Here is a 10,762-nt window from a genome sequence, read left to right on the forward strand (position 1 = left end):
AAGTCTGACACTGTTTCCACTGTTTCCCCATCTATTTTCCATGAAGTGATGGGACCAGATGCCATGATCTTCGTTTTCTGAATGTTGAGCTTGAAGCCAACTGTGCAGGTCAGGAAGCAACAGTTAGAACTGGACATGGAACAACAGACTGTTTCCAAATAGGAAAAGAAGTACGTCAAGGCTGTATATTGTCACCCTGCTTATTTAACTTCTATGTAGAGTACATCATGAGAAATGCTGGGCTGGAAGAAGCACAAGCTGGGATCAAGATTGCAGGGAGAAATCTCAATAACCTCAGATATGCAGATGACACCACCCTTATGGCAGAAAGTGAAGAGGAACTCAAAAGCCTCTTGATGAAAGAAGAAACATTATTTAGGTTTAATTTTAGAATATATGCTCTTATTTCCAAGTTTAATTAATACAATGTTTACAATAGTTAATTATAAGAAAATGTAGTCCCAAGACATGCTGTGAATCAAACCTATTATTTTGAATATATTTTCCTTTATTCTCTGTCATGTTATTTGTAACTTGTTTATATGCTTCAGATTTAAAAGATTTCTATAAGAACAGCAAAATGTGTTAAATTACATGAATGATTTAAAAAAAAATAAAACCTAGGCTCAAAGCTGACGATGCTTTAACAGTAGCATATGATTAATTTTAGTTCATTATTTAAAGAAAATACTGCAATAGAATTTTCTGTTAATAATTCCAGGTTTAAAGCAAGATAGCAATCAAATACCCCCTTTTATCATTTGTACTTTTTCTTTAACACTCACTTAAGTTGAGACTAACAATATCAATAGCCTTTCCTGCATTTTAAAGGTATACTTTACGGTGATCATGGATTTTAAAATAACTATCCCTGAAATAAATATTATCTGACCTTCTGTGGAATCTGGGCAAGTGCTGATGCGATCATATTAGACTTTTCTTCTGAGAGGTTTTTGATCATTGACCCCAGAGTAAACACCACGACTCCATCTTTTCCAGAGCTTTGAACAAACTCTTCAAACTCCTGTGAAGAAAACAGTCTTTGAAATATAAAAGTTTACAGTTATAATAGATGTCACACTCTTTTTTCAATGTGTCTGAATTATTAGAACAAATATGTACTTTCATTATGTTAACCATTTCAGTGTATAATAGATGACCTGAAATTATTCAGTTCAGTTCAGTTGCTCAGTCATGTCCAGTTCTTTGCAACTGCATGAATTGCAGCACACCAGGCCTCCCTGTTCATCACCAACTCCCGGAGTTCACCCAAACTCATGTCCATCGAGTCGGTGATGCCATCCAGCCATCTCATCCTTATTAGGTGAATTAAAAACTATTGTTACTAAAGGCTCATTTAGTAAAGCATATTTGAGGTATGTGTGTGTCTTTGTGCATGTGTGTTTGTGTTTACAAATTATTGACTGCCTGTTATCTTTTGCCATTTGCTGAGCTCTTTACATGTATCACTTAACTTAGATATATGGTGATTTTATGAGATATGTATACATTTACAGATGGGAAATCTATCTCAGTAAGGTTAAGTAATTTGTCCAAGTCTACACAGCAGTAGCTGGCAGAGCAAATTTCTACCTTTAAGTTAAATAGTTCCGGTGCTGTACTTTATATTTAGCCTTAGATGCTAATAAGATTATCTTTCATTTTTCTGATGAATCACTGTCAGTACAATGATACAGTTTTGGTACATTTATTTTTCTCTGTTTTCTAAATTTCTATTTTCTTTTATTTTGATTATATATATATATATATATTTTTTTTTTTTAATATAAGTTTCCACATACACAATTAGGAATGAGGTAGCCACGTAACATCTGACAAGTAATGCCGAAATACCTATAAAACATACTCTGAGGATGATAGGAATATATTAGAAATATATAATTTTGAATTAAAAATAAAAACAGTATATTAAATCATACATAAAATAAAAATAAATCTTTTCATCCTGTGTTGAAATACTAGCAAAACTAAGCCAATTAAATAAGATAAAAGAATGTGTGAGGCTTGAAATGGAAACACAGGGAAGAAATTTATATTAAGGGATTTCTTACATGGTTATGGAAGCTGGCAAGTTTAATCTGCAGAACAGCACATTAGGATGGAGACTCAGAGAAGAGCCACTGCTATAGTTTAAGTCTGAAGGCAGCCTACGGGCAGAATTCAGTCTTTTTTTTCTAGTCACATCTGCAACTAATTGGATGAGGCTTACCCACATAATGAAGAGTAATTTGTTTATTTAGGTCCACATACTTAAAAGTTGATTTCATCTAAAAAGAACTTCTCAGTAACATCTAAAAAATGTTTGTCTAAACAGCTGGGTACCTACCCAGGCAGGTTAACAGATAAAATTAACCATTACACTATGTTTACAGATGATTTGACTTAAGATTTAATGTTATCTTTACGTTCAGTTATAGCATAGTATTAGAAAAGGAAATGGCAATCAACTCCAGTATTCTTGCCTGGAGACTCCCAGGGACAGAGGAGCTGGTGGGCTGCTGTCTATGGGGTCGCATAGAGTTGAAGATGACTTAAGTGACTTAGAAAAAAAAAAAAATAGCATAGAATTTGTAAGATACTAGGAAATATTTTAAAATTTATATATAATACATTTTCATGTGTAATGAATGGATTTTGAACAAGAAAAGAAAATATCGAGGACTATTTCAATCAGATAGTAATACATAATCCAAAATAAAGGCTACTCACCTTCTTACTGTAGTGTATAGTCTAAGAAAATAATGACCATTAAATTCTATGTCTGTTTTCTCTGTTTGGGGATCAAATATTGTTAACAATAAACCAGAAATCATTTTAAGAGATAAATACTCATAGCTGGGTCAGGAAGATCCCCTGGAGAAGGGAATGTCTATTCCACTCCAGTATTCTTACCTGGAAAATTTCATGGACAGAAGAGCCTGTTGGGTTACAGTCCATGGGGTCGCAGAGTTGGATACGACTGAGTGACTAATACTTCACACTTCATTAATGTAGGACAATAATAAACACATTTAATTACCTTAGGTAGGGGCTTTGCAGGCTTGCAGTGCAGTCCTCCAACAAATTCAGTATTAGGTAAGTAAGGCTGAGGAAATTCAAAATCCCAGTAACTTCGAAACAACCACATGTCAGCTTTCCCCATAATCTCACATAGTGTGGTAGGTTTTCCTGAATAAAAATGAAGGATAACAGAGGGAAAGGAATCTGATATGTTAAATGGGAGTTATTTTTTCCACCTAATTTTCTAAGTAAATTCTTAAAGATCAATACTGAGCCTATGCAACCCAACTTAAACCAATTGGCCTTTTCCCCTGAAGAGTACACAATAGTCAGAATATGAAAAAGTAAGCATAGATTTAAGTATGGAACAAAACCAAAAGCCTGTTGCTTTCTCTCTGTCAATGGAATCTTTCCTCTTGAGCTAAGCCTGAACCCATTCATGTGCTTCTACCAAGTACAAGAAACAGGCAGCAATCCTCAGCCTTCTGAGATAGAGTCACACCTTCTTTTCTGGAATTCCAATTCATCTCATCATCATTGCTCCAAAAGCCTCTGATTATATTGAAAAACAACTTGTGCTTTACCCATCTTTTTTCTACTGTTTTCAAGTATGCTATCACAACTAATTACATCCTGAGTACTTTTAATACAATTCTTAAAGTGATTGTCCCCTTTGCTATAGTTAATGAAAGTTCTTATTCTACAAGGTTGTATCCTCATTGGTGAAGATATTGCACTGCATAATAATCTGGTGGTGCAATAGTTTATTTTATAACAAAGCTTACCCAGAGTTTTGGTGTCTTTTTGAAATATGTGCTCCATGTCACTGATAGGAGGAAACCATAGCTATCTGGTTTCTCACCACATGACTTTTTGAATATTCTCCTCGATGTTCTAAGTGTGCTAAAGTTTTGATTAGAAAATATAAGGGATTTGAACCCCTAGGGAGATGCATCTGCATAAGAGATCAAGGCAAACCTCAGTAAATGAGAGGTTTTATTCTGGTAACAACAACATCCAGTTTCATACTCAGCACATATCTTTAGGAAAATGTACATAGGTTTTACTTTGTCATTTATTTTTTTAATTTACTTTTGAGCTAAAATATATTGAAGTTAATTGTTAACTGGGAATATTTCTGTCTAGTAGAAAATATCATCTCCCAAATTACGATTTTATTTCTCTATAGGATATTTTTTGACCATTGTTTTGTCTAACCTAGGACTTTTATTCTAAAATTCCTTTATCCTCTGAAAGGTTTATAAAGAGCTTCTCAATTTTTTGTAATGAATGCTGTCTTTCTTGTTTTTATTTCTCATCAATTATTTGAACATATTGATGACATGTTTTAATGAATAATTTTATAAATTATGTGTTGTATTTTTAAAGTTTGAAAAACATACTTGCAATACATAACATAATGAAGATTTTAAATTCTGAATAGCTAAATTATATCTATATCTTAGAGCACTTAGAGTAAAAGAAATGTGGTTCTTCTATTTATCAAGTTTTTACTCTTCTTCTCAGATTATTGATATAGTCCACCAAAAAAAAATACTCTAAGTTGCTAATAACTATGGAAGAATCAGGGACAGAGTAATACCCTATCAATAAGGAATCACTCAAAAAGATGTTCCTAAACTGAGTGTCAGATTGCTGGGACCAGAAGTAAACAGACAAGTTCAACCAAGTTGTAGATCAATCAAGGCTTAATCCATGATCATAAAATGTAATCTAGATGAGATTTTAAGTTATTTTTTTCTTAGTGTTGCCTTTTGTAGCTTGAACTCTCAACATGGATGTGTGATGGTTTCCGCCCACATTTTATGTGGCCATGTCTAGAGATATAAGCACCTGTTTTTGTCACAAAATGCCCAGAAGTTTCAGTGCAACATGTCGACCTTGATTAGGTCATATGACTTTTTTTAACATATTACATATTGCCAGGCAGCAGAGTTCATTAGAAGCACTCATGTTGTTTGTGAGTTGTTGAATAATTTCTCAGAGGAAATATTGAATAGATACTCAAAAAAGGAAGTGGCTATATAAATAAGAGATCATAGCTATAATTTTTTTAACTTTTTAGGAATAAGCACAATTTTTAGTAATGATAGGGTATTAGAGATACATCTGTTAAAATTAGTAACAGGGAAAATAATAAAAATTCATATGAAAATGAAAAAGTTCCAAATGGACAAATCATTCCTGAGAAAGAAAAACAAAGCTGTAGGCATCACACACTCTAATTTTAAAGAATATTATAAAGCTATAGTAATCAAAACAGTACATAGGTTTAAAAACAGTCACCAGGTCCATTAGAACAGAAGCAAAGGCCCAAAGATAAACTGATGCATATACAGTCAACTAGTATTTCACAAGGGAGCCAAAAATATTCAATGAACTTACTCCACTACAAAATTATATTAAAATGGATAAGGCTTAAATATAAGACCTAAACCCACAAAATTCCCCAAAGAAAACAATGGGAAATAATTCTTGACACTCATCATGGAAGTGAATTTAAATATGACACCTAAAGTATAAGTAACAAAATTAAAAATGAACAAGTGGAAACTACTTACAACTAGAAGTTACTGCACACTGCACAGAAAAAAAAATGATCAACAAAACAAGAAGGCAGCCTATGAATATAGAAAAAAAAATTTGCAAACCATAAGTCTGTGTATGTGTTTTTATTGTTGTTCAGTCACTCACTCATGTATGACCCTTGGTGACACCATCAACTGCAGCATGCCAGGTTTCCCAGTCATTCACCATCTCCCAGAACTGACTCAAACTCATGTCCACTATATTTGGTTGGTGATGCCATCCAACCATCTCATCTTCTGTGGTTCCCGTTTCCTCCTGCCTTCAATCTTTCCCAGCATCAGGGTCTTTTCTAATGAGTCGGTTTTTCACATTAGGTGGCCAAAGTATTGGAGCTTCAGTTTCAGCATAAATCCTTTCAATAAATATTCAGGATTGATTTCCTTTAGGATTAACCGGTTGGATCTCTTTGCCATCTAAGGGACTCTCAAGAGTCCTCTCCAACACCACAATTCAAAAGCATCAATTCTTCAGCACTCAGCCTCCTTTATGGTCCAACTCTTGCGTCCATACATAACTATTGGAAAAACCATAACTTTGACTATATGCAAATGAGCAGTAGTTTGAACATTCTTTGGCATTGCCTTTCTTTAGGTTTTGAATGAAAACTGACCTTTCCCAGGCTGTGGCCACTGCTGAGTTTTCCAAATTTTCTGGCATATTGAGTGCAGCACTTTCACAGCATCATCTTTTAGAGTTTGAACTAGCTCAACTGGAATTCCATCACCTCCACTAGCTTTGCTCATAGTGATGCTTCCTAAGGCCCACTTGACTTTTCATTCCAGTATGTCTGGCTCTCTGTGAGTGATCACACAGTAGAGGTTATCTAGGTCATGGAGATCTTTTTTGTATAGTTCTTTTGTGTATCCTTGCCGCCTCTTCTTAATATCTTCTGCTTCTGTTAGGTCCATACCATTTCTATCCTTCTTTGTGCCCATCTTTCCATGAAACATTCCCTTGGTATCTCTAATTTTCTTAAAGATATATCTAGCCATTCCCATTCTATTGTTTTCCTCTGTTTCTTTGTATAGATCACTTAGTAGGAGTTTCTTATTGCTCACTTATATTCCTTGGAACTCTGTATTCAGATAGGTATATCTTTCATTTTCTCCTTTGCCTTTTGCTTATCTTTTCTCAGCTAGGTGTTACCATCTAAAATATAAGGAGAACTCATAAAATTCAATAACACAAAAATAAATAATTCCTTAAAAAATTAGCTGAAGACCTGGATAAACAATTTTTGAAGAAAAGATTCAAATAGTTAATAAGAATATGAAATGATGCTCAATGTTACTAGTCACCAAGAAAATTCAAAGCAAAGCTACAAGGAAGTAACATCTCGTACCTGTTATGATGGCAATCATCAAAATGATAAGAGGCAACAAATGTTAGTGAGTAGGTAGCGAAAAGAGACACCTTTACACTGTTAATGCAAATGTAAACCAATATAGCCAATATGGAAAATGTGATGGTGACTCCTCAAAATTTAAAAATAAAGCTAACATATGATCCAAAACGTCCACTTCTGGATATAATATAAAAAAAGAATAAAGCAAAACAAACAAGCAAACAAACAAACAAATGAAAAAACAGATCACTGCACTTTCAGGCTCATTGAAACATTATTTACAATAGCCAAAAACATGGAAACAACTTAGGTGTTTATAAATAGGTGAATGTATAAAGAAAACATGATGACAGATGGAGTGGAATATTATTAAGTCATGAGTAACAAGGAAAACTTGCCATTTGCCTCAACATGGATGAACCTTGAGGATATTATGTTAAGTGAAGTAAGACAGGCAAATATATCACTTATATATGGAATCTAAAGAGAAAACAAAACAAAAACTGAAACAAACAGTAGACACTGAGAAGATTGGTGATTGCCAGATGCTAGGGTTGGGTCATGGTCACAATAGGTAGGTGAAGGTGGTCAAATGGTAGAAAGTTCAAGTTCTAAAGTAAGGAATTAGGGCGTGTAATTTACAGCCTGGTGACTCTAGTCACTAATACTGTATTATATTTGAAAGGTAATAAGAAAATAGGCTTCCCTGGTGGCTCAGAGGTTAAAGCATCTGCCTGCAATGTGGGAGACCTGGGTTCGATCCCTGGGTTGGGAAGATCCCCTGGAGAAGGAAATGGCAACCCAGTCCAGTATTCTTGCCTGGAGAATCCCATGTACGGAGAAGCCTGGTGGGCTACAGTCCACAGGGTTGCAAACAGTTGGACATGACTGAGCGACTTAACTTTCAAGAAAGTAGATATTAAGAGTTCTCAAGTAAAAACCATTTGTATTTATGTGTAGTGATGGATATTATCTAGAGTTATTGTGGTGATTATTTCACAATATGTACAAATAGTTAATCATTTTGTTGTAAACCTCTGTTGAAACAAAATTATTTTAAAGCAGGACAGAAAAATTTTGCATAAAAATTTATCTTCCAGTTGAGGCCCTCCCTGTTTTAGTTGGCAATGTGCTTCTGCATTATACATTAACTAGATCCCCTTAGAAGACACAGGAAAGCTTGCTTACAAAAAAGAAAAATTTTCCTCCTTGCACCAGCAAGGTAACTTCTTAGGAGGTAACATTCCTTCCTTAACCTCTTCAGGGGTCACAATGACCCACTACTCATTTTTTAGGACTACATAAACTGGCAATCAAATGTTGTGATGTATAACCCTTTCTCTCAAAAACTTATATGACAATTCTTTAACTTCTAATGGGCAGAACATTCCTCAGAGATTCCTGACAGATTTTCTCCAAGGTTATAATCCTCAGATTAGATCAGATCAGTCGCTTAGTCATGTCCGACTTTTTGTGACCCCATGAATCGCAGCACGCCAGGCCTCCCTGTCCATCACCAACTCCCAGAGTTCACTCAGACTCACGTCCATCGAGCCATCTCATCCTCTGTCGTCCCCTTCTCCTCCTGCCCCCAATCCCTCCCAGCATCACAGTCTTTTCCAATGAGTCAACTCTTTGCATGAGGTGGTCAAAGTACTGGAGTTTCAGCTTTAGCATCATTCCTTCCAAAGAAATCCCAGGGCTGATAATCCTCAGATTAACTTAAATAAAATTTTCCATTTCTTTCATAGGTTGACTATTGATTAACATTTTTGTCACTAACTGCAACTAATACAATGTTGCATGCTAATAATAACTCAAAAAAATCTATCTGAAAGTGAAAGTGAAAGTCGCTCAGTCGTGTCCAACTCTTTGTGACCCCATGGACTATACAGTCCATGGAATTCTCCAGGCCAGAATACTGGAGTGGGTATCCTTTTCCTTCTCCAGGGGATCTCAAAAAATCTAGCTAAGGAAAATATAAGAAAGATTCTGCTTTCTCAAGGGTAATTTACCCCTTATGCAAAACTTCCTTAACATAATCACATAATCACCTTAACATAATAAAAAATAAATTTTTCAAAAGGAAAATAGAAGGGATAAATGGACTTGATAAAATAGAGAAAATTTTTGTGCTCAGGGTCAAAAGTCACTAGTTGACCTCTAATGCAATTTTGAATAGAACAAGAACAAAACACTGAGGTGAGTTTTAAAAAATTAGAAATATGATCCTTCAGAAAAAAAAATCTTCCTGTTTTAACACTTTGGAAGACAATAGAAAATGAAACCAAACTACATTATTTATTTTCTATTTTCATGCTTACAATTGCAAACCTAGCCACCAAGTAACCATTACTTCACAGAACACAAATATACAGCCTTAGAAGGTGCAAGTTAATAAGAAAGAAAGTAGTCTGCATAAGAGCAGAAGTGAAAAACAGAAAACTAATCTAAGGTTAGAGAAATCAAGCACACTGTCCGATTTGGGTTCTCCAGACACTCCAAAATATTATGCATGAGTAGAGAGAATATTCCTTCCTGGATATATTATCAGTATTTAATCATATAACACAAAACCATAAAAAGGCGTTATTATTTTTAAAATTCAAAACAGTATAGCCACAGAAGCTTGGATCTTCTTCACCTAAAATACCTTTTGTGAGTTTTCATACAGTCAGATAAATATTTACATTTTTCATAGTATATAAGAATACTTACTATATATACATTTCTTTTACCTAAGACCTTGCTGTAATATTCATCCCATTCTGGAAATACATAATATGAATATATCACATCATTCACTGTATACAGTAACCAGTTCTCCAGCCTCTGTATAAAAGTCATGTTGTCTGTCAGTCTTGATGTGATACAAGGAATATATGAAGAAGGCATAGGAAGCCCAGCACACAGTCTTTCAATGACATTACCATAGAAAAGCCGAAAAGTGAATATAAATGGAATATTAAGGAGTTCAGCCACCAATTCCCCACAAAATCTTAAAGGGTCAGCAATACATACATCGAACTTGGCTGCCTGTAGTCTGTTGAGTAATTCCTTGTTAGTGACAGCACTGTCACACACTCTTTTGGTTATTAATAAAAATTTTCTGCCTATGTTTGCCAGTTTTATTTGCATTTCCCACCATGAGAATTTTGACATGTCAAAAGAAGCTTCATAGAGAATGGTATTCATCTCTTCCATGGAAGTTTCTTTAGTTACCGAAAGTTGGAGGATCTCCACATTATAGGGAACCTTGGTATGATCAATCAGAAGACTTGGTGAAGGTATCAAGACAGTTATCTCATGCCCACGATGGTGAAGTTCTTCTAGAATAACTTGTAAATTAATCCAATAACTAAAATCCGCAGGCCATACAAGAACTTTTCCCGTCATTCCAGAGTCAAAAAGACATAGATGCAGCATGAAAAGGATGCAGAAGACTTTCACAGTCTTCATGGCTACTTCTTGCCTAAATTAAATCTGGGCTTAAGTCAAGTACATGAAACTCACAATCCAAAGATCTCTCCTTAACTTTCCTCAGTTCATAGTAGGTTGGGCTGAACTTTGAATTGTGTACTTTGTATTATGGATTAAAATGAAAAACAACTGCTTTGGTCGGGGCGGGGGGGAACTCTATAAACTCAACCCCGCAGTCAAAGGCATCAATCTTCAACATTCAGTTTTCATTATAGTCCAGCTCTCACACCCATACATGACTACTGGAAAATCCATAGCTTTGACTAGATGGACCTATGTTGGCAAAGTAATGTCTCTGTTTTTTAA

General features: G+C 34.9%; 1 protein-coding gene across 2 annotated transcripts in view; it reads right to left on the minus strand.

The window, feature by feature from the left end:
* LOC109560052 (UDP-glucuronosyltransferase 2C1-like) overlaps positions 1-10,435 on the minus strand; it is a 34,002-nt gene extending 23,567 nt beyond the window's left edge. The window contains exons 1-3 of one of the 2 annotated variants that reach the window (XM_019962064.2): positions 9,715-10,435; positions 3,041-3,189; positions 893-1,024 (exon numbers count right to left, since the gene is read on the minus strand). In XM_019962064.2, the coding sequence (XP_019817623.2) occupies positions 893-1,024; positions 3,041-3,189; positions 9,715-10,435 (1,002 nt within the window). The remainder of the gene's footprint in view (positions 1-892; positions 1,025-3,040; positions 3,190-9,714) is intronic. The other variant, XM_070791554.1, reaches the window with a different exon arrangement.
* Between the last annotated feature and the right edge of the window lie 327 nt (positions 10,436-10,762).

The sequence above is a fragment of the Bos indicus genome, chromosome 6, assembly GCF_029378745.1.
Source record: "Bos indicus isolate NIAB-ARS_2022 breed Sahiwal x Tharparkar chromosome 6, NIAB-ARS_B.indTharparkar_mat_pri_1.0, whole genome shotgun sequence".
Lineage (NCBI taxonomy): Eukaryota > Metazoa > Chordata > Mammalia > Artiodactyla > Bovidae > Bos > Bos indicus.